This window comes from Corvus hawaiiensis, chromosome 8 (genome assembly GCF_020740725.1).
Source record: "Corvus hawaiiensis isolate bCorHaw1 chromosome 8, bCorHaw1.pri.cur, whole genome shotgun sequence".
NCBI classification, from domain to species: Eukaryota; Metazoa; Chordata; class Aves; order Passeriformes; family Corvidae; genus Corvus; species Corvus hawaiiensis.
This window is the reverse complement of record NC_063220.1, coordinates 35,252,568-35,276,644: the sequence shown is the minus strand read 5'-3', so window position 1 is coordinate 35,276,644 and position 24,077 is coordinate 35,252,568. Positions and strand designations below refer to the sequence as shown.

Sequence of the window (24,077 nt, the reverse complement as noted above, 5' to 3'; positions counted from 1 at the left end):
CCCAAAGTTCAGAAACTCAGGCTTGTATGGACCCATTTGTCTGTTTCAGGAGTCAAACTGTCTGGGTTCTGTAAGAAACCTGTGGCTTGAAGTTGGTAGAGACATTAAGCTGCATTTCAAAGATATTAACACTCATACCCTCACCCATGGACACTGGCTTTTTATAGCGTGATTTTTCCACACAAGTTCCATCTTAGCTCTTTCAACTTTAATCATTCTATAACCTATTCAACAGCCTTTTCAACCCCACACGTCTTCTGCTTCTCTCACACACAGTCATAAATACGACACACATTTTCCTTGTATGCAGTTCCTCATCTCTCCGCGTGCCGGCGGAGGCCGCGATTTTCACCCCCTTGTTCATTAGACACAGACACTCGCTGTTTCCCACTCAGCCCCGCATACCCTGAAGGGCGGGGACCCGGCCGAGCCTTCCGCACCCGCGCACCGCCGCCCGACAGGGGGCGCGCGCGCCGCCCTGCCGGCGGACTGCGCTTCCCGGCGCGCTCCGCGCGCGGCCGCGGCTCCGCAGGCGCAGGAGGACACAAAGGGCACGGCGGTTGCGTGCCCGCCCCTCCCGCTTCCACGGCGCGCGCTCCCGCCGCCTGCCCCGCCCCGCCGCGGCCGTGCTCCCGCCCCAAGCTCCCGCCGCGCCTTCCCATGGCCCTGAAGCGGATACAGAAAGTGAGTGGGGCCGAGCCGTGGGAGGGGGCGGAAAGGGCCCCCCGCCCTTGGGTAGTCGCCGGAGCCGCCCCCCTGTTGCCGGAGGTGGTGGCGGCGGCCTGAGCGGGCTCAGCGAGAGGCATCGCGGCAGCCGCTGCCGCGCTCTTTCTCCACCAGGACCCGTCCTTCCCTCGCCGGCAGCCGGGGAAGGAGAGTGGGTGTGAGGCGGAGAAGGGGGGCTGTCGTCGGCCGCCTCATGGTTTCGGGACTCTCTGCCTCTTTGAAGGCCCCGCATCCCGAGTCGGTGCTTTAACGCGCCGGTTGTGGACCAGCCGCGATGCTCCAAGTGGCGTGCGGGAACGGAGAAAGCCGAGGTCCTAATGGGGGGTCTTTAGCAGAGGCGCTGGGGCACCAGTCTCCCGAACGTTGCGTTGCCGTTTTGCACGGCTGGCTGTTGCCTGGGTTAAGAAGTGCTGTCAGCATAGTTTTTGGTCTGACCTTTGAACGTATCCCAGTTGTAGTGTTTTGGGCTGATATTTGTAAATTGCCTGGTTCAAGTTGTGAATTCCTAGTTTCCTTTTGTTTGGCAAGGCTGAGCTGATCACTGTACAGTACAGAGAGGTATCGAGGGTGACCAGCGCAGGAGGGGAGTTAAGGTTAGTGCCGTGGCCGTGAAACAGAATCCGTGGTGTTTGGTTGCTGTTGATGTGCCATGTTTAGTCGGCATTAGTGCTACCCTGGTTATGTGACGGTGCTATAATTTCTTGTTCAGGATTCCCTTTTGCTCTCGGAAGCCACTGGTATTGCAGAAATTGGATTTTATAGTGACCGATTAACCCCACAGTAGGCAGATTTGGGATACCCTACAGTAGGTACCAACTTATTTGGATGGATTTCTACCAGAAGTTGGTAGTCCTGTCTCATGCTGCAAAGCTTATGCCTTTACAGGTAGTGCAATTAAGGGACATTTTGTTCCTTCATATCACATATTTGTCGTGAATGTTGCATTTGACCATTATATCAAATATTAAAAAATAACTGCAGTGGTTTTCCTTAGCAATAACTTTGTTGTGCTTCTACATATTATAGGAATGGTTTGCCTCTTGTTGCCATTTTAATTTCCCACCTCTTATTGAACATCTCCTTACCTTCATGTTTCAAGAAAACGATTATTCTAAATACTATCTCTTTCCACTTCTTGTTCAGCTTCTTTCTGCTAAAGCAAACAGACAAATAGGAAAGTCTGGTAATCTAGTATTTTTGAGATGGAGTGGTGGTTTGTGGCTTTCCAAATGAGATCCTGCTAGAAGAGGATTATTCTTCATACTTTTATCACATTCCCTGTGTAACTTTTCTTTCTGCTTTAGAGATGTTCATACATATTGGAAAGCCACAATTTTCTTTAATGTGGCATTTAAGAACTTTGATAGATGTGAAATTATGGTTAGACATTTTATGAAAGTATCTTTCATCATGATTGCTTTATTAAATTCTGTTTCTACTGTTCCAAAATGAAGCGATGCTTTCCAACCTGCTGACTGCAAGGTGCTATGAGATTTTCTGGTTATACAATAACTTCTACCCAAAACTGGGTGAGGACCTCCAAGAAGAGTTGAGATTAAATTCAGAACTAGTTACCGCTTGCTTCTAGTTTGCTGCAGAAATGACTACTGCTGGTTTTCTTTTTTTTCGTTAACTACCCTCATCACTCTTTGCTGCCTTTCCAGGGGAAGAAAAAAATTCTACTAGAGGGATTTGGCTAGCAGCCTATCTCTGGAGAAGTAGAAGAGAAAAGGGAATGGCAAGGAAATAGGTTTGTTTCAAATGGAAACTTATAATGAAGGGGAGAAGTTTGAAAAGACAAACTGCTTTGATGTGTCTGTAATACATAAATTTTTCCCAAAAAATCACAGAACTGGAAGTTTAATGGTAGATGAAATGTATTTGTATATTGGTGTGTTTATCTCATCTATTTATCTCGTCTACTTTCCTGGTGTTTCAGACTGGCTGTAAAGGTTGATAGTTATGTTGAATCCCAGGGATAGGAAAGGGATAAGATCTGGAGTAGAGGAAATGTGGTTTCACAGAGTGCCTAGAGGAATTCTTTGGAGAACAAAACACTGTCAGCAAACAGTGGTTTTGCTTGGGAGCTCGTCAGTCTAGACATTCTGTCTGAAGTTAAGCTTGGGCGGGTTTAGGTGGTTCAGAATTGTGCTTTAACAAAGGTAAGGGACTTTGGTGGCAAGCTTGAGTGTTTGCTCACAGTAATTTTGATAATTTGTGTGTTCAGTATGACACCACCTACAAAGGAAGCAAAGCTACAATATGTCAACATGTTAGTAAACATATTTTTTTGTCATACTGGTTGGGACTGATTTCTAAATAGTATTGCCATTGGGATCTGTGTCATTGCATCTTGCCTTTGGTTGATTGTCCTCAAGGGACTCCTCAAAGGAGGATAGCATGTGAACTTCCAAGACTGTACCCCAGTTACAGAAAGACGTATTGCGCTTGGGAGCTGTCATAGGTTAGCAAGCATAGTCCCGGAAGGGATGTCCTTGCTAAGGGGTGCTTACAGCTTCCTCTGGGAACTGATAGAACTTATCAGCTGGCCAGTTTGAATATGGACAATTCTCTAAGCCACTTAAAGTTGTGACCACCTCTGTGATCCACATTTAAGAATAGGCAAACTCCCCCCCAAGCTCTCTCTCATTTCCAGCGCTGGGACAGGTGGCTGCGGGCCCTGTGTGGGGGCCAGCGGGCCCGGCCAGGCCCTGCTTGGGCCAGGCCGGGTCGGGCCACGGCCATCCTGGAGCCGATGGGCCTGTTCCAGCCATGGAACCCCCCCCCCCCCACTGCCTTGCCGTGGGCAGCCGGAGCGGCTCGGCTCTCCCCCCTCTCCACTTCGATAAGAAAAATTCAACATTCCAGCTGCAAAGCTGCAAGGCCAAGGTGAGATTAACCCTTTTATTGCTGTGAAGAGCTGAAAACCTGAGGGAAGAGAGAGAGGAGATGCTTAAAGCTGAAATTCTGTTGTGAAGCTATGATATATCAAAGTATCCTGTTGTAATTTCATGAAGATATGGGGGGTGGAGTGTTCAACTCGTAAGCAAAAGCACCTGTGGTGAGATAGGCAGATGCTGACACAGCTGTAATTGCATGAGAAGTTTGGACAGGGAGAGATGAACCAGATGAGGACTTTTGCTCCAAATGGGAAAGGAGAAAACCTCAGTTCCTAGAGATGCTCCCAGAGATAGTCCTAAAGATGAAGATGAGGAAGACCCTTTGCTCCCAGGGAAGGAGGAGGGCCTCTGTTTTTGTTTCTGAACGGCTCAACCTTAAAATTGTACCCCAAAAAACTTCAAGAGTGCACCCTCGAAAGCAGTTGCGGGAAAAGCTGCAAGTCGGGGGAAGGGACTCAGTGCGAGCAGAGAGACTCCTCTTCCTAAATGGACTGAACAATATTTGGAAGTGGGCGGCTGTCTCGTTGTGATACTGTTTACATAGCACAAGCAAGAAGAGACTTCTCTTTCTAAATGGACTGAACAAGGTTTATTATGGAAGTGGTAAACAGACTGAACATCTTAAGGGTTGTTTTTTTTACATTGTCAGTGGGAGAAGGGAGGAAGGTGGGGGGAGGAGGAGAGTTCTGAAGGTGGTATAATTTTTTTTTCTTCTTTTAGGTCTGTTAATAAACTTCTTTATATTCTTTCAAGTTTGGTGCCTGCTTTGCATTTCTCCTAATTCTTATCTCACAGAAGATAAACAGTAATGAGTATTTTGGACCAAACCACTACAGGAGCTTTCTTTAAAATGGGCATCTAAGTAACCAGTGAAGAAGCTGATCACTGCACATGGTGGAAGTATGTTGATCTTAGTGCTGGAGGTGGAAGAATGGTGAGGACATGAAGCCCTGCTCTGCAGGCACAGCTGTCAGCAGTGTCTCCATGACAAAGTCATCTCAGAGTTCCTCAGAGAGTTTAGGGTCGGGGGATTCTACTCATCATAAGCTGAGGAGCCTGTGTTCATTTACCTGGTCAGTGCTTTGCTTTGCCGTTGTATAAGAGAGGCACTGTATTTCTACACTGTCAAAAAAGTGCAATTGCACTGTGTGTGATGTTCCTTGGGGCAGTGAAAGAATAACATATATTTGTGAGCATTGTAAATTCCAGATATTGCAAATGATGAAGGCAAAACAAATAGTGTAGGTTTTAGTTGGGAAGGAATATTGTGCAAAGAAGACTTTATTCTTGCCACCTCTGGAAAGTGAGATACCATTACTTTTGTGCAAGGTGGAAAATAATTCAGACTGTCAGGTTCTGCAGAATAGTGTGTAGGTCTCAGTTCTGCCCATCTGTCCTATGCAGAACCATTTTTCTGGGGTTCTTGTTCTGAATTCTTTGTCCACGTACCTAATTTGCAGAGTTTGCCATCCTGTTAGTTCCATATCACAGCTGAGATTGTTTTCATCATAAGTCCTGTACCTGGGTGCTCCTCCAGTGTCAGTGGGAGTTTGATGTGCTTGTTAATGCTCAGGCTGTCTTGTACAAAACCAGTACATACTTTTGTTACAGGCATTAAAAAAAATCGGACTTAAAGAGATTTTAGAAGACATTTTGAAACCAGAAAGGAGATAGATTTGAACACTGCTTTAAAAATAGCTGTTGTTTTTCTCTTATTGGTACATAATGCTTGATTGTTTTTTTCCTATGACTCAGTAAGAGCAGAAGCATTCAAACATTTTTTTATTTCAATGAACTATATGTCTCTGTGTTTCAGTATGTGTTTCATATATGCTTAGGCTAACAGGATATACTAACTTGAAAATTTATGTTGAAAATAACTATTGTTATTGTAAATCGACTCAAATAAAAATTATTGATATTTGTGGTTTAGATTTTGACTTTAAACCTGCAGTCTTTAGATGGTAATGGACATAACGAGGAAACTTTTTTGACTCTAACATAAAATGTTTGAATTTGCTTTTAAAACCTCAGCTGTGATATTACATATTTAGCACTATTTTTTTTTTTTGCATTAAAACAATGTATGGAAATAGAATATTTATTACTGGCTAACCATTATAGCAATAAATCTTATGATAAATATGTGCCTTATATTTACCAAATTTGTGAAGAACCAGAGAATTAACTAAGTCTTATGTGTGATCACTGTGGGTTTTTTTGACAAATGGTTCCAAGCAGCAGTGTACTCATGGAGTTGGTAGGAAATGAGTCTGTGGTCTATAGTGCATTTTGTGCAAGAAATTAAGAACACAGCTGACAAATAAAAATCTGTATTTTAAATAACAGTGTGGAGAAAGGTTCTGGTTGTGGTTTTGTGTTGATTGGAGAATGAAAATAGCTTTCAGTGATGCTGTCTGGAGTTTATTTTGGTCTTCAGATAATCTGCAGTCTTTTTTTTTCTGAATTTTTTTAGACTGAAAGAAGACATTTTTAGGACTTTTTTGTTGTTGTTTGTTTTTTAACTACTCATGCTCATAGTCAGTGGGTGTCCCTGAGTGCTATGCTGAGAACATTTATTTCCTTGTCACCAAAGTATCCTTTGCAATGTTGTTCCAATAGCTTTTTGGGAGAGAGGCCTGGATGCTAACCAAGCATGTAAGTGTTAAAATGGCCTTGCAGTCTTCAAATTCATACTTTTATGAAATACATCCTGCATTATTCTTTGACCATGGGTATTAGTCTGCACATTTGGAAATGTCTCAAACATTTATAGCTTACCACAGCCTGTTTTTTACAGCTGTTAAACTTGAATTTTTGCTTCATGCTGCCTACAGAGCTGTTCAGGAATGTCTGTTGTGCAAGGGAAGGTGGTAATTTGGAGGCTTTGCCTATCTCCAGTAGTATGGTAACCATTAGTATTCTATTCTACCTTGTAATATTTTGTATGAGAGGATTAGAAGATTTATTCCTACCACTGTCCCTAGCTTAGGTATTTTTGTCTGTACACGTTTATCCTGGCTGTACTGGGATAGTGTGGCATGTGTTGGAGCTGTTGAGAGATGCTTTTATGATGTGATGTTCACCAGTGTTTGAAATAACTCATACTTCTGATGCATCTCTTGCAGACAGAATTTTGGGTTTGTATATTCTCATAAAAGATCTTGCACCAGTTTACACTATATTAGTAGTGGTGACTTTCTCTTTTGAAAATGAATCTGCACTGTTTTGAGCTATAGATCCTGTTTGTCGGCATGTGTACATGTCTTTCACCAGCATTTTTTATACCAGTGACTAAAAGTATTTGTACAGACCCTTGAAGTGACCAGACCTGCGTCATGCAGCTACATAATAATACAATAATCCATAAAACTTGGACAAAGCTGCTGTAACCAATTAACTTAAAATTACAGGGGAATCTCTAGAGTTGATTGTGTAGTGCCTCACATGCAGTTATCTTGCACTTCTTGATGAGGTTTCAGCACCTTGAGCTTTGTAAGTCTTCAGCCTTGTCCCTTGACAAAGCAAAGTTTTGGCCTTCTTGTAAAGATCATCTGTGCTTTGTATAAAGAATTCTGGTATTCAACATCTCATTCTTTTGTGAATATGTAAAGTCATGAAGAAGTTTTTCTACATGTGTTTAGAGGAGCCTCACATTTGTTCTGCAGTGTTCAGTTCTGGGCACTGGCAGGTCAGTCTGACTCAGGGACATCTGAGTGTCTCCTTGCACCATTTTAAAAGGTGTAGGAAAGCTTGAAGCCTAAATCTTACAGCTCTCCAGATAATTTTGCTTTGAATCGAAGCTTAAACAGCATAATCAACAACAGAAAGCTGAATAGTTCTTTGTTTTTATCACAGCTTCATCTGAATTTCTGTATGTAAATATTCAAACTGTTCATACTGTTGGATCATGTTACCATGGGGCAGTGGGAAGAGCTGCCCGCAGCCTTTGAGCTGCAAAGAGTGGTGGGATAGCCGCAGGGCAGCGGGGAGAGCTGCTGCCAAGTCTCTGGCCACTGCCAAGCAGCTACTAGCAGGCATTCTGTGACCATGCCTGGCAGTGCTGGCCGCGAAGTTTCTATGGAAACCACATTAACTTCACTATGGTTTCATATGGTTGCAAAATACAGCTTGAATTTGCTCTTATTAATTTTGAAGTTTGGTCTGGTTTTATGTTTCATAGCTGCAGAAGCTCTCCAAATGTATTTGTGAACATTGCTCTCATTTGGTGAAGTTGATTGAAGTGAACCTTTTCTTCATTGTCAGGAAATAGTAATAATAGGAGTTTATAGTTCTGGGTCTCATAATGTACAATTAAAAATGTTTGGGTGGTTTTTTTTAATCATGAACAAATGTCAGTGCCTTTTTAGCCTGAACAAATTGAAGTGTAAACCCAAGGAGTGTTCCCCAGTTCTGTTAATTCTTAAATACATGTGTACGTATGAAAGAAAACCAATTTGTGTGGGTTTGTGATACGTAAAGATCTGGATGAATATATCTAGCAACAAAAGCACTGTTCAGACTTGCAACTCTAAAATTTGCCTGGTAGTTCTCATATGCATGTGGAATGTTTGCATATACTTTAGAGACATTCTGAAAAGTTTAATCTACATATTTTTCCAGTTACTGCCTTGAATTTAGTACTCAACAATGGCTGTTATAAAATGCATGATTGTTAGTCTGAGTTCTGACTTTTAGCACAGTGTAGTGTAGTTGTTTGGTTTTGGTTGGGTTTTTTTAGTGAGTGTACCAGACTTAAACTTCTCTTGTTAGGTTAGATCTTGAGTTGCAAATTAGAGAAAACAGTGCCTATAACACCTCTGCTGCTAGTTATGTTTGTCTCTGGTGACTTCTGGAAACTTGAGATTTGTTGACTCCCTGTGTGTAGTGGCAGTGGCTTGGCTTTGCATAAATAGCTGGTTCTCTGAATCACTCCTTAATGAAATTTGAATCCTCTGATTAAAACGGGAACTGCGCTTGTAAAGTGCCTTTATTTGTTAAAGTCTAGCCCACAGTGTTGTTTCTGGATCAGCATACAGTGTCACCAACAGAATAAAGTTAAAGTGCAGACAAGTAATGCCAATTGACAATATGAGCTATTTCAGTATATGAAAGAAGTGTCTCTCTTGTTTTCAATTACAAGGATTGTGAGAAGTGACTTCAGAGCAGTAGTAAGATATGGTGCAGTACTCTTCTTTGATTTCAGGGTCAAGAGTGAACCTGTAAGTCTGGCTGAATTTAGGTGTCAGGTCCATGGTAAATTGAGTTAAAATATTTACTGGATGTCATAAATGGAAAAATATATCACAGCAGTCAAGAAGTGCAGATTTTTAACCCTTCAAATTGTATGTAAGGTCTGATCACACTAAGTACACCAATTCTACACTTGAGTTAAACTTAGTTCCAGTTTAAATCTTGATTTTGTAAGTAGTTGCCTTGACTAATGTATTTTGAGTGGAAATGTTTCTGGTGTTACTTCTTAAGGTAAACTCACAGACCTGCTTATGTCTATTGTTGACTTAAATGCAGAGGTTTTGAGTAAGGAAGTGAGTTATTTACAAACAGTGATTTAACACACATCTTTCAACTTATTTCAAAGGAAGTACTTGCACGTAGTCCTTAAAGTTCCTGCAGCACAGTTCCTATCAGCCTAGAATTGGAAAAAGTACAGTAAAAGTTCAGACATCAAAAGTAGTGTATTGAATTAAACAAGGAAGATGAACTAACATTACTGCCCATCTTGTTTTCTGTTTGAAATAGTGATGATAAATCAGATGAAAAGCTGAGCTGGGTTTGTATAATCACATAATAATTTTGAATTATTTGGGACTGTGTGGACTACTGCACAAGAAATAAATCAGTTGACCATCCAAAGCTTCTCTGAGTGCATATGTTTCAACTTGGGAGGTTTTTAGTAGTCATTAAAAAAAAAAAACTTGCAGGGAATTGAATCAAAGTATGATAAATAAGGTGTAGAGCTAATATTTTTCCTTTAGTTCCCAGTTTAGTTAGGACCCTTTATATTATGTTCGTATATCATCTCCAGGCAGGCTGCAAAGATCTTATGAGCCAGTTTAGCTCAGCTGATGTCCACAGACTAGGACAATACAAAAACTTTTGTAAAATCAAAAGCTAAGAGAACAATCAGATTAGCCTCTAACTAAATTAAACAGTGAGTTTACAGACTAATCAAGAAACTCTATTTTTTTTTTGTCTCCTTCAAGTACATTGACGTAACTATGAACTTGGTTGCAACTCTTAAATTCTTTCAGATGTTAATTTCTAGCACAATGTTAGCTCCAGGCCATCTGGCAAGAAAACTTTTTCAGTCTCAACGGGCATTTCAAGTGTTGATTGTTTAATCAAGATACCACAAAAAATGCCCACAGGTTTAATAAAATTGGTTTGTGTTCCCACTTTTGGAGAGATGCTGTCAAGTGGTATGGATTTTCATGTCTTTCAAATATTTCTGTGTTTCTTGCAGGAACTAAGTGATCTGCAGCGAGACCCACCAGCCCACTGTTCTGCTGGACCTGTTGGAGATGACTGTAAGCTCTTCCTAGTACATTCAGTACATTTCAGTTCTGAAAAGGCTCAGAAAATCTCTAATTGTTGTATCTTTTGACTTTCAGTGTTTCATTGGCAAGCAACTATTATGGGACCTGTAAGTATATGAATCATGCCCATTAAAATGTAAGACCTTGCTTTAGCGGGGGGGGGGGGGGGGGGGGGGGGGAGGGGATCCGAGCACAGGGGAGCCGGCCAAAGTCACGATATGAACACCGATATGATTTGAGCATCGTGCTTCCTTTATTGTTTACTTACACTCACTTATATCTACTTTACAAAGCTTCACACCCTCTTCCCACGGGACAGCCTCTAGGCAGCAGGGGAGCCGACCAGCATGTAACTTTTCCTAAGGCTGTTCAAGGCTGCCTGCAGCCAGGTGTCTTTCTGGCCTATCTGCAGCCTGAGGGCCCTTCAGGGGTGCTTCTGCAGCAGCCCTGGGGTGCCCAAACTTTCCTGGGCTATCATATGCCCCTGTTCCACAAGGAATCCCTCTACATATCCCCCGTTTTCTTTTTGGGCAACCCAGGTCTGGTTGATGATCTTTCTCAGCCCTGCTTTAAGGCAAGAAAAAAATACACCCAAATACTATTAAGCCTAATATAACTACAAATAGCAATCGGCAGCCTTCTACTACCAAGGTACGCAGCCATCCGGTGATACCCAGACCCTTAAGCCAATCTCCAATAGGGTCGTCTGTCTCCCGAAGGTTGTGTAGGCCCCTCTGGAAGTCAGAGAGGTGCTTGTGAATTGAGACAGAGTGGTCAGAAAGATTCATATAGCACATACCCTAGAACTCTTCACAGCCGTGGCCATGAGCTAATAGTAGAAAATCAATGGCTGCCCTATTTTGTAATACTGCATGCCTAACACTAGTAACATCTGTGCTTAGCTCGTCAAGCATCTGTGAAGTTACGTTTAGCTCATCCCTCGCCCAGCAAGCAAGTTTAATTAAATTGCGTGAGCCCTGGCTGCTGAAGCACCAGGTGAAAACATACATGCTAGCCAAATTAACTGCCTTCACTTGATCTAAATGGGCGGACAGCCGATCGAAGATGTCCACCAATGCCCTTGTCTCAAGACAGTCAAAAAACAATTCCCCACTCTACCTCTAGGTCTGGTGCTATACCCAAGAATTTACGCAACTCCCCTTCTTGGTTTTGCCTTCGGAGAGGGTTCCCTGACACCCCCCACAAGCCCCTAGCAACCACCCAGGGCAGCTGTTATATTCGTCACAGGGTCTCGCTATTTCCCCCTGCTACGGAGAGCGGTGGATCTGGCAAGTTCTCAGCCCCCTCACTCAGCCGCGTCTGCAGCCTCTCCCAAGGCTTCTCGGGACAGAGGTCCCAGAGTTCCAGCTGTTGTAGTAGCAGCGTCACTTTCCTCAGGAGCCGATGCTGACTGCGCCTTCTCGCTTCGGGGTCCTGTATGCGTAGCATGGCACCACCTGCTGGGCACCCCTCTGGTCAGTGCTGCGGCGATGACTTCTCCCTGTTGTTGCAGGACATTCTGCAGTGTTGCGGTAAATGCAGCTGTTTGAGATGACTGCTCCGCACAGGTAGCACCTGCTGCTCCCTGGGGCAGCATGGCAAGAATTGTCTTAGTTTGCCTATTAGCATTTTCAAAGGCAAGGGTCTGGAACATTATTTGCTCTTGGAGCTCTTCAGAGAGGTCAGTTGCATCCTTCAAGGCTGCTGACAGACGGTCGATGAACTGACCATATGGCTCTGACAGCCCCTGTCGGACTGCTGCATATGAGGGAGACTTCTTCTTTTCAGGTACTGACAACAAGGCTTTGTGGGCAAGAGTCTGTGACAACTGATGAATGATGGTGGGCATGGTCAGCTGCATCACCGTCGCTCCATAAGCCCTGCTCTCTGTTAGCATGTCAGCTTGGATCGCATACAGTGAGTCTTGTGTGTCGCCTTGGTGTTTACTAGCTTCTTCTTGTGCTAGCTGCTTCCACATCCGCTCCTGAGCAGGAACTGTGAAGGGGTTAACAACAATTGTGCAATGCTGATGCACTCATTAGGACACAGGACATCTGCTGTAAAGATAAACTGCAGAATGCTTCGTGGAGCTTCGGACTGCAAGCCATGCGTGGTGACCGTTTGCTTGGCTTGCTGCAAGAGCTTCCAGTCATGGGGTTCCCACTTTGCAGTGTCCCCTTGTATCTGTACAGGACAGGCAAGGGCATCCACAACATTCCAGTCACCCTCAATGATTGCATCACGAATAACTCCATTCCATCTCCTTCGCAATGGGTCAGTCCTCCCCGTCAGGGCTGATGGAGGCAATGGCTGCACCTCCCCTCGCAGGAAAGGGAGGGGCCATAGGTACTGTGCCCAGTCCTCCCAACGGGAATGTAGGAGTTCTGGTGGCTATCTTGACCGGTAGGTCCACGGGATGCCATGGTGCTGAAGGTGTAATTTTGCAAGCCTTGGACTCTAGCGTGTCCTGCCGTGTAGACAATTCAGCAAGCCTTTTGACTACTTCTTGCATCATCTCTCTGTGGTTCTCCTCCTCTTGGGGCTGACCCCTGGCTGGTGCTGTTTCTGCGGGTGACGAAGTCGCAGAGGCTGCTTCATCATCAGACATTGATCCGCTGTCCGGCAGGGGGATGGGGGGGCGCGCCACCACTTTCGGCCAGGAGCTAGGACTGCTCATTTCTTCTCTGCTCGCCTGCGCCCTGCCCCCTGAGTCGGGCACTGGCACTTCCATCTTTGCAGCCATTTCTCCCTCAGACTTCGGAGGGGTAACTTATTTCCCCGCCGCATCCAGCAACTCCCACAGGGAACGCACAGATGCTGCTGTTCCCTTAATCGGTCTACCCGCGGTCAGCCCAAAGAATTGTGCAACCCTGCACTCCGCCCTGGTCTCTGGCCGCGGCTTCGTAAGGCCCCCATCTGTTCCCTTCCTGGAGCCGCCACTCCTGGAGCTGCAACTCCCTAAAGCTTCTATGGCGGCCATGGCCACTGTCCTCTCTGCTTTCATCTCTGCGAGAGTGTTAGTCACTGCTCTCCAAGTTAATCCGAGAGCTTTAGCTTCTTTCCCTTGTTTTCCACCCTCAATCGTGGACAGCCACAGTTCATTCTCAACTTCCCACCACACTTCAGTTGAAAACAAAAGCGAAGTGTATCTCAATAAACCATGTTCCTGGGCCCACGTAAGGAGGGCATTAAGATCTCGATCCTTTATAGTCTCACCTCTCTTAGAATATTGGCTAGGAGACGAGTTCCTGCCTCGTACTCCATGGCTTCTTACCTGCAGGCACACGAGCTACGGCCTCCGGCTTACTCGGCTTCGAGACCACCCGCTCTGGTTCCCCAGGCTCCACCACCAATACGATGATTCAGAGTCTTACCACATTTAAGCGAACCTGCATTAAGCGCAAAAAGCACTCGAGTCCCTTCTCCGGGCGCCAGGTTTAGCGGGGGGAGGTGGGGTTCCGAGCGCAGGGGAGCCAGCCAAAGTCACGATACGAACACCGATATGATTTGAGCATCGTTCTTCCTTTATTGTTTACTTACACTCACTTATATCTACTTTACAAAGCTTCACACCCTCTTCCCGTGGGACAGCCTCTTAAGCTGCGACGGAGCCGACCAGCATGTAACTTTTCCCAAGGCTGTTCAAGGCTGCCTGCAGCCAGGTGTCTTTCTGGCCTATCTGCAGCCTGAGGGCCCTTCAGGGGTGCTTCTGCAGCAGCCCTGGGGTGCCCCTGCAGCAGCCCTGGGGTGCCCAAACTTTCCTGGGCTATCATATGCCCCTGTTCCACAAGGAATCCCTCTACACCTTGCTTCTCTTTTTGGTATGGAAGGATTTGTTTGAGTTCCTGTAAACGCAGCAGCCACATTCAGCTGTGCTGTGTATAGCTTGAAACTTCAGGGTGATACTGTTCTTAGTAATCTGGTACCAGTTGCTTTCTGTAACTCTTCAAAAATCCATCTTCTTCATGAAGTTAGATGTGCTTAACTAGTCAACTGTGGTGTTTGAGTTGGTGATGGGGGCTACACAGTAAAGAGCTTGCTTTTCATAGATGGTCAGATCAATTCTGGAAGATTCATCCATCTGAAAGGAGGCAGAGTGGGTGAAATCTAATATTAAAGTTGATAAATGTAAACAAGAGCAGAGTTGCAGAGGGTAATTTTTGGGCTTTTAGATGGAGCTTATTTTATTCGATAGCCGCGATGTGGCTCTGGCAAAAGCATGTGGCTTTTGCGAACTGCAGGCTGGCAGTGGGGTGCTTTTGCTGGGTTTTGTGTGAGAAAGGTGCTTTCCTTGAGTTGAGGAAATTACAACTCCTGTCAAGGTAATGACGTAAGAAATGACAAAAAAGCTTAGCAGCAGAAGGTTTTAAAGGAAAACTGAGAAGAATTTTAGCAAAGAAAATAATAAAGAACAACATGATCTGAGGGAAGGTCTGCTTCTTAATAACCTGGTAAGGAGTTTGTATTCCTAGTGTTTTCCTTTCAGATCTAATAATTTGGAAAGAAGAATCTCTAGTTCAGACAGTGAGCTGAGTCACTATGTGAGGTGAAATTTTGAGATAATACTTAATCCATTAAGATGCAGCATTAAATCGTGGAGAAAAGTGGAAATGTGTCTGCTTTGATACTAGTTCTCCATTTTCAGCACAGTTGTTCTGAAGTAGTGAAAGATCAGTCACAACAACTAAGTCTGTTGTCCAACTTGTCCATGGCCCAGCAGCAACTGTTTTTCTGTAGTATACTAATGCTTTTGACCTTTTTCTTGAACAACTGTGTTTCACATACCAAGGCCTTCTGACTCTTGCCCTCTTGCACTGCCAAAGGGTGAATGGCAAAGCAGCGACGAAGAGTTAACGAAAGCTTATGTGCTGGTTGCCACCAATAATGTCTCCATCCTGAATGACTCTGATGACATGAGTAAAGGAAACACTAGCACATAAATTTTGGCTTAAATTCCATTTTCGTCTCCAGCTTGCAGTTCATCTTTGATATTCTACAGTGGAAAATATTATGTTCCTTGCTTTAAGTTCCTCGGATGTCTCTAGTTAAGGATAAGAATGAGCATCTTCTTGCCAACCTTTCTCAGCCATATCTGCAGAGATACAGGAACAGAAGATTTCAGATATTAATCCTTGATCTTGATAACAAAAGAAATTAGGGGTGCACATTCTTTATGTTTCCTGATGGCCCAAGGGAAGCACAAGACTAAAGCTTACCTTCAGAATTCACTTCCTATGTGCAGAAGTAGGGTAACCTCTTCTGTCTATGAGTATCATCAACTTGTTTTATATACCTTTCTCATAAAACGTAGAGTGACTTCACTTTGCCTTCTTTTTGACACTGAACTTGTCTCATCTTCAGCTTAGTTTAACTTTGAAAAACCCATTTAGTATGCAAGCAAGAGGTCCTTTCAAACCTAATTGGAAGTAGAGTGGCAATCTTCTGAGGTCACCTAATGCTGACTTAGCATGATGGTAATATAACCTGCCTTACTATGCAGTCTTCTCTGCACTTTGAGCCTGTAAGGCGACATGGCTTAGCGAACCATTTGTAACTTTGCCTTTTACAGTCACATAGTCATTTCTAAAACTGTTAATTTCCGAGGTAAAGGTTTTACTTAAAAACAGTCTGCCTTTCCTTCCATAAGGAAACCCAAAACCTTGATCTTCGGCTTTGCTGAGATTGAGTTCCTACATTGTTGTTGTAAACCATGTAATGAGAGCAGTTTTCTTCTTTCCCTTAACCAGAAATGGCAGAACTGCTCTTTATCACTTAGCATTAAGACTTTCCAGCTCACTTTTTTAGTTAATAAAAATGAAAGTTCTTCAACAGATGAATACAACAAAATTATTTCTATTAACTCTGTGCAACCTGGATGTAAACCTGTGCACATGTTTTCTAACAAAATGCATGTTCACAGATTTGTACAGGTCACAAAGATGTTGTATGTTTTAAAACTCCCTGATATCATCATGATGAACTGAATTATGCTGGAAAATCGCACTCTTTGCATCTGCAAAGAGAAACCACTTCTTAAGGTAAGTATGTTTGTAGCTTAAGGATGGAGGAAGATCAGAGCAGCTGTGGTCTTGCACGGAGACAAGATTTGGAGGACCTGCTCTGGTTTTCGTATTCTCCTCATTGCAGTGAAGCTACTGATCTCCCTCTCTTTTTCTCCCCAGAAGGGCAGTGCTCGGTAACTGTGTTGTGCTGCTGCAGTAGTAGCCACAGTTGGCTCTACTGTAGCTCTGCAGGCCAGTGGGAGGGTTCAGTTCCCTCTGTGCCTTCCCAGTTTATGGCCCATAGTGGGCTGTGTGCTGAGGAAAAAATCGATTTTCTCTAGGAGGTTATCTACATTTGGAAGGGAAGCGCCAAAACAGCTGAAATATATTAACGTGGTTTATTTGTTTTGTTTTTTCCTCAGCCTGATAGTGCTTATCAAGGGGGAGTATTTTTTCTCACAGTACACTTTCCAACAGACTATCCTTTCAAACCACCAAAGGTAAGTCTTTTCTTTTAAGGAAAGAAAGTGTTTTGGTCAAAGTTTATTATGAGGCTTAATTTTGGAAGTTAAACCAGAAAGGTGAGCAATAGTATACATATTCATCATGGATGCAGATAAGACTGTAAAAAAATTGTGTTGGCAGATCTGGCATGACTGTAAAGGAAGGGATAATGTTAAGGATTACAAATGTAATAACCCTAATCTGATGTTACTTGGTTACTATTTATTTTTTTATTACAGATTGCTTTTACCACAAAAATATATCACCCAAACATAAACAGTAATGGGAGTATTTGTCTTGATATCTTGAGATCACAATGGTCACCAGCTCTGACTGTTTCTAAAGGTAAACTCACTGATTTGATAATGCATTTATGAAGTTGCATACACTGCCATGGCACTTTTTTGTGTATTGCACTATCTTAAAGGTAGCAGTGGGAACTCATTTATCCTGCATGTTTCAGAAGAAGCAAATTCCATTGGAATTCTTGTTATGATCCAAGATCTTGTGCAGTTTATTGGGAGTGTCACATTACAGAAAGATGCATGCACAGCAAAGAAATGTTCTAAACCAAGTTGGGTAAGATAATAAATGTCCAATTAGCTTGAAATGCGATAGCTTTCAGTGCCTGCTGAACTGAGGAGAAACTGATGAGCAGGGCATCAAAATCACAACTTGGAAGTAAAAGTGAAATCCTGATACTAATGTTGTGTGAGCTTACATGATTGCCTGTTGATGACTCTTTGGGTTTTGCCTGAGCATCCTTGTGTGGACTAAGGTCTTAATTTCACTTTATTTTAAAATGAGATAATTTGTTCTGGTGGTTTGCATTCTTTTGTAAGATGAGTATTTTAGAATGTAGCTCTTTTCACAGTCATCAGTAAAAGATTTATTAAAATATTCTCATCCTGTAGTTAAACTTTCTCAAAATTTGAGCACTGTCTCAGTTTGAAAGACAGATGTCTGCTAAGGAAGGCAGGAGCCTCCCTTGGAACGGCAGAGGCGACCCCCTTTCCCTCCGAATTATTATAATTTTGAAATCAAGTGGGCTTTTAGGCAAAGATGTGGGAAATAGGAATAACAGTTCTTTACTATTATATATGTGTATAACAAGTCAAACAAACAACAACAACTATGGCAGTAACAGCAAACAGAACCACAAACCCAGTCCCAGCCTCTCTCATCTGTCAGGCCCTTTCCCCTTTGGTGCAGTTCCGCTCGCAGCCGGCAGGGGCGCTGGCGGCTCCCGGTGAGCAGGGCAGGTGCGATGGTTCCCCCGCGGCTGCAGGGGGCGCTCCGGAGCGAGCTCGGGGAGCACGCAGCACTGGCAGCCTGGGATCCCGGGGAGGAATGGAACAAAGGCTTTACAAACCCCATGGCAGCCGATCCCGGTATCCAGCCATACCCTCAGGAACAGCAGGCTGGAATGGCAGGCTGGAATGGCAGGGACGAGCACAAATCCTGGATGGCAGATGAGATGTATCCAAACAGGGAATCCCCCGGAGGTCTGGGCAGGCAGGCCGAGCACGGCTACAATGTAGCGAAGGCTCAGAGCAATGGTGGGGGCAGGGCAGCCACGGCCCGGCTCCCAGCGGAGCAGGGAAGGCGGGCTGGGGATCCTGGCGTTTCTCTGGCAGAAGGAAAAGCAGCCTACATAAAACAGCCTCCCTCTCCAGCATTAGGAGTGGCCACCTCTTTTGTTTTTCTTAAGTACCCAGCAATTTGTCCCCCTAGCAATACCTATGGGGAAAATTCCTTTAAGAGGAAAAAAAAAATCAGGACAACTCCTAAAACCCCAACAAGCACTATAGATTTTTGTAACATTGAGCTAACAGTTAAGCAGTTCTTTTGTGTCACTTCAAAAGCTGCTTAAAATGTGGGTGCTGTTGTTTTTCCTCACCCATCTTTAAAATGCTAAGGCACACTTAGTCATATTACAGAAATTTCTCGTGGCTCAAAAGGTCAAGCTGTATCACATCTTATGTACTTGGAAGCTCTCTAAACTATGTGCCCTTTTTTAGAAGTGTCATTGCATTGGGTGTACAAGCAAAGAAAAAATTGTGAGTCTTTGTCCAATGGAAATTGCTCTATGCAAGTCCAGTTGCTGTACCTCCTTAGAAAACCAACTTCTTATGCTTACAGGCCTGTGCAGTAATCTCACAAGCTGTATAAAATCTAATACTGTTTCCTGAAGTCATTGCTGAAGACATGAATTACTCCAATGTGTAATTGGTATCATTTTTTCATGTAAATTAGTTGTTTTATAGCTATCCAAAAATTGTCTTGCTTCTAGTTATTAAGCAAATGAAAATTGGCACTTAGGTTTAACACTTGGCATCTACAACTGAAAATTCATAAAGTTTTTAGATCTTCCGCATTTTTCTATCTCTACCTGTTGAGCATTTCTTTGGTTATAAAGTGAGCAGTCTGCTGGTCTCGTGTTCCGATTTGATATGCTTTTAACCTGCTTGCATATTATGTATTTTCCAAACTGGAAATTAGGTCAGTGACTCATGGAACTTTCTCCTTTCTAGTCTTTTTTTAACTGAATCGCAAATTTACAGCATATTATAGCACTTCTGATAGGTGTGACCATGTATTCTAACCTGATTTTCTAATGTTACTGGCACTTAAAATAAGTCAGTATTTAAGTGGCTGAAATTTCTACTTCTGAAAATAGGTGTGGGCTCTTTGGTAACAAGATAAAGCACGGGGAAAAAAGGTATTTTACAGCAGATTCTTATTGTATCATGAAGTTCCCTTTCACAACATATTTAGAATTATTTAACTGTGTGCTCTTGTATGCATGTTAGTTCTGAGTAAAAAACCAGAAATTTCCTGAAAAGCATGGCCTGAAAATGTTAGGGAAAAAAATCAAACATCTTTAGTTCAATACCAGGAAATTAATATGAACTTATAAGTGAATACCTGTATTTAATGCTGATCAAGTATTTCCCAAAATGGAAGTCACACTTAGGTAAAATGTTCATATCATTGAGAGAATAACTGTCAGCACAGAAATGGAAAAGGATATGCACAAATAGAGTACTGCATGGCAATGTAATATTAATAACATTAGTTACTTTAAATAACTGCAGATGGAAGGCATAGTTTGAGCAAATATCTACAGGTAACTGTGTAGTCTGTAGTTTGGCTAATGTTCCTAGGCTATGATCTGGGAGAGAGATCATTACAAAAGGTACAGGTCCATGGGTTGCAAATTCTCTAGGCTTGTATCAGGTGTTGTTTACTTAGGCCCTAGAAAAATGATGTTGTATAAACATTTCTGAACAGAACTGTTAAATGACAGCTTAATACTAATAGGCATTCTTTTTCCAATTCCCTCCTACCACCCTCCTTCAGTGTACTGGAATATATTAAAGGATTACAGAAATGAAGCAAACTAACTTGCTTAATCTAGTGTCTCTTTTATTTAGTTTTATTGTCCATATGCTCCTTACTTTGTGATCCTAATCCAGATGATCCTTTAGTACCAGATATTGCACAGATCTACAAGTCAGACAAGGAAAAGTGAGTATAACATAAATAATTGTGTGTGTTGTACTTGCAGATGGCTATCTGCTATGCACCTTCTATATTAGCTTTAGCAATACTCTTTTCCTAGATTTCTACAGGATTAGCCTTTTAAATATTGAGAATGGTGATGGCAACTAGAAAACTGTAGGCACACACAACTGTTGGTAACTAATTTTTTGTACTTAGTTACATAAAACCTTTGCACTTTTGTGTAACGTCTTAGATTTATTGCATGAAAAATCATTTTCCGAAATATGAGTTATTTGTCACTACTGCAGTCCTCTGGATTTTTGATCTTCTGTTGAACTGACTGAGTTGTTTGGTACCTATTTTTTAGTATTGAGCCACTGAAGACTTCTTGCAGTGTATGCAGGGGCCTGTGGCTCATCCCATGTCACAAATTCAGGAAGATTTGAGTATTGCTTTTACCTTGAGCAGTAGACAGCAAAGGAGTGATGTAGAAGTTACACAGAAGTCTGTGGTCTAGTATTTCTCTGCTTAGACTGAGAATTATTAAAATGGCCTTTTCCTGACAGTTCAGTGTCTGGTATAGTCAAATCATGTAACTTCTCAAGTGCTTGAACTCTGTAGCTCATTCTGCAAAGTAGATAGTGTTCAAGTTGAGGATGTTGAGCATCAGCTTCTCCCCATTTGTGGCTCAACTTTTTTCTACCCACCTACTTATTAGTGATTTCAGCTGTTGTGCCTCCTGTTTGTGAAGGAAGTGAATGAGGGATGGTTTTCTATCTCCAAACCTCAAAATTTTATCTTTGCTAGGGAAAGTAAGAAAATGTATAGTCTTGACTATAGCTTTATCTTCTTATGATGATCACCTATTAAATTTTTTTGTTTCGTCTTGGATTTAGGAAATGAAAGATATGGCTGGTTACCCCTGAGCATTTATCTATGGGTATTTTATTAAGTAAAGATGTAAAGACTCGTATGGTAGCATATTCTTAAGAAGAAAACCAATTAGTACATGAGTTGCTATACTGATCTTAAGAAAAATGTTTAAAAACTTGTCAGCATTTCTCTCTGGATGACTCAGAAGAAAGTGAATCCAGTCTGAAGAGTGGAATGTAGCAAATATAAGGACCAGAGGGGAAGTTATCAACTCTCTAAGGACATTTACCTTTGGGATTATGGAATTATAAGATAATCAGCTTCATACGAGAAGGAAAAGACCCAAGACTTAAAACCTAGTAAAAAATGCTTTTTGGAAAATTTTCTTTTCGAGTTCTGAAATGCAGCTGGCAGTGCAGAATGGAGAATAAAATCCCAGTTAATTTTACTGAATTTTATGGAACTAAAGTGTGTAAACTTTGTTAGACTCATAATAGCATATGCCTTTAATAGTAATTGACAACAAATTCCTGTTAAGGTGCAAATAAGGGAACCAGCTGTGAAACACAAATGAAGGATGCACAATGCTACACAATTTAATGCAAACCTATGAAGTTGGGTTAGAGCCTGAATAGCTGATAGGTGACCTTAGAAACTGAATGTGTAGTGGGTATATACTTCTTGGCTTTTAGACTATTTTAATGTTCTTTGACTCAATGCTCAGAGGTGAAAAGCTCAATAACACCTATATTAAGTAAATACGTGGCCATTGTCAATGTATCACTAACAGCTCTTCACTGTAATGCCTTCTTTCTGCACGTACAGATACAACAGACATGCAAGAGAATGGACTCAGAAATATGCAATGTAAAGTTTTGAAGACATTTTCATATACCACAGAGTACTGTAAATTCTAGTTTTTTTTCAAAATTAGAAGGAAATGGAGCACAGTTTATGGTTTCAGTGTGACACCCCTTGAATTTTTTTTCACCCATGTAAGTGTGTTTCTGGAGCAAGGGAGAGCAAACTTCCAAAAACAACCTTATGACTGTGATAAGAATATTTATCCTCTTTGTATGCTTTACAGAAGACATTTATTATAGTTTTTAGGAGTTGGACACCTGCATCTTCAGACTACAAGATCCATAATGCAGTTGTAAATCAACCAAATTATTTTTGCTGGAAAAAGAGCTGTTTTCATGTGATGAATACTGTATGTATGTCATTCAAGTATATGGTCTGTTTCATAACTGTGTTTAAGTTTCTTTTTGTTAGTTCTGTTACATAATTTGGTTTTTTTTTTACTGTATAGACGATTCTATTTACAATGTAAGTCATTTAATTTTAGACTTGCTTGTGCACAGTATTGACAAGATATACCTGCTCATAGTGAAAATAATTGGAGTATTTCACCTATTAGAATATTCTGAAGACTGACTGCAGACTTCTTAAAACCTAAAATGATCTTTGCGCTCTAAATCTTTGTATGCTGATTATGGAGAAACACTTGGTTTTGATTCTGTTGCATACTCAATTTCATTGCAATGTGAACTAATTGCACTGGTATGTAGAAAGATATGTAATGTTTTGTTGCTATTCACAACTGATTTTTGATGTGTAGGCAACATAACACCATCACAGACCTTTTACAAATCCAGATGTAGCCTTTTCCATATAAATAAAATACATTTTCTACTTTCCTTGGCTAATTTTTTAATCTTAACTCATGCATATCCTTAAAGTACTTGTTCTAACATTCTAACAGAGAATTGCCAGTAGTGTGTATGTGTCTTGTAGACAGAATGTTCAATAAAGCCATGCATCATGTACTACTTAGAACTGGGTTGCAGTTAATTTTTATACTAGCTCTAGCCTAGTGGATTTAGTGTCCTATGCCCGTTGTTGGATATAGGATTTCAATTAGGTTAATGCCATGCCACACCAATATTCATCTATGGAGGAGATAATCACAAGAGTCTGTTAAGGTTGTGTATTTGCAATATCAGAATGTTACAGTAAACTCCTCACACCTGAAAGTAACTTTTCCATTAACTTGCACTTCAGTTGCTTCAGACTATGCATGTGGAAAACCAGTATTGCTGGACAGGTGCAATCAGTTCTTAAAATATAGATTAAAAGCAGAAGAATTCTTGATTTCCTACGATCATTCTTCTTGCTTATTTGAAAATAAAAAAGGATGACAAAATGTTTTTCTTTGTATCTTGCACATGAAAGAAAAATGACTTGCAGTTGGGAAATTTGTCATCATAAAATACATTTTTAAGAGCACAAATATATTTGATTTGAGGCTTTTTTTGGTTGTTTTTTATTCGAACATACATCGAAGTGGAATTTGGGGTATGGGTGGTAAGTATGCACAGTCAGAGCTTTTATTTCTATTAGTGGAATATTAGCTTTGTGTTTGCTAATTTACTGACCTTTAGTTGGTCACATATGGGAAAATGTAATTTCTGTGCTAGTTTTATCTGTAATGTAATGATATTTGAAACAGCAGGTCAATTGAGAGTGGTTCTAATAACCTTAAAATATCTCTGTTCACTACATTTTGCAAGCTGAATAAATGCATTTTTTTTGTTACTGAGTGCTTCATTATACTTGAACTAGGACAATGGAGCTGGGAAGGCAAAGACATCATTTGTACTTTGTGCTCCAGTGATCATAGAAAATTGACCATCAGAATGTATTCACAGAGTTGTTTTTTTATCTAGGTAAGTAGTAATCTGTTTGTACTAGAAATTATTTAAATTTTTGGAATATCTGTACTGAACTGTGTGATATTGGAAGTTTGACTTGGTTTCTCTTGGTTTATCAGTTTGTGCTAGGGGCGGTTTGAAAACATTTGCATTTTAACTGTTAATGTTTCTGGTCTTTGTGCCCTGCATGCAGGAATGACTGTCCACCACAATATGAAACTGGTAGGAGGATTGAAAACCAACAACCAACACCCGTGTGTAAGACATATTAAGCATATGTAAATATTAAAAAAG

The 24,077-nt window shown here is 41.8% G+C and overlaps 1 protein-coding gene across 5 annotated transcripts; it reads left to right on the top strand.

The window, feature by feature from the left end:
- Positions 1 to 586: 586 nt before the first annotated feature.
- On the top strand, positions 587 to 22,901 carry UBE2D1 (ubiquitin conjugating enzyme E2 D1). Of its 5 annotated transcripts, XM_048310410.1 has the most exons (8): positions 2,391 to 2,476; positions 10,111 to 10,174; positions 10,259 to 10,290; positions 16,104 to 16,221; positions 16,608 to 16,685; positions 16,929 to 17,034; positions 20,127 to 20,220; positions 21,895 to 22,901. In XM_048310410.1, the coding sequence occupies exons 4-8, from the start codon at positions 16,171 to 16,173 to the stop codon at positions 21,938 to 21,940; spliced, it is 375 nt and encodes a 124-aa protein (XP_048166367.1). In that variant the 5' UTR covers positions 2,391 to 2,476; positions 10,111 to 10,174; positions 10,259 to 10,290; positions 16,104 to 16,170; the 3' UTR covers positions 21,941 to 22,901. The 5 variants fall into 5 exon arrangements, with proteins under 5 accessions (XP_048166363.1, XP_048166364.1, XP_048166367.1 ...); XM_048310406.1 differs by lacking the exons at positions 2,391 to 2,476; positions 16,104 to 16,221 and adding an exon at positions 587 to 684; XM_048310407.1 differs by lacking the exons at positions 2,391 to 2,476; positions 16,104 to 16,221 and adding an exon at positions 587 to 684 and having other exon boundaries at positions 21,253 to 22,901.
- Positions 22,902 to 24,077: the final 1,176 nt, after the last annotated feature.

Coding starts and splice junctions, on each gene's coding strand:
- UBE2D1 (XM_048310406.1), top strand. CDS start 661: ATGGCCCTGAAGCGGATACAGAAA. Junction 16,686..16,928: donor ATCCTTTCAAACCACCAAAG/GTAAGTCTTTTC, acceptor TTTTTATTACAG/ATTGCTTTTACCACAAAAAT. Junction 17,035..20,126: donor AGCTCTGACTGTTTCTAAAG/GTAAACTCACTG, acceptor TCTTTTATTTAG/TTTTATTGTCCATATGCTCC.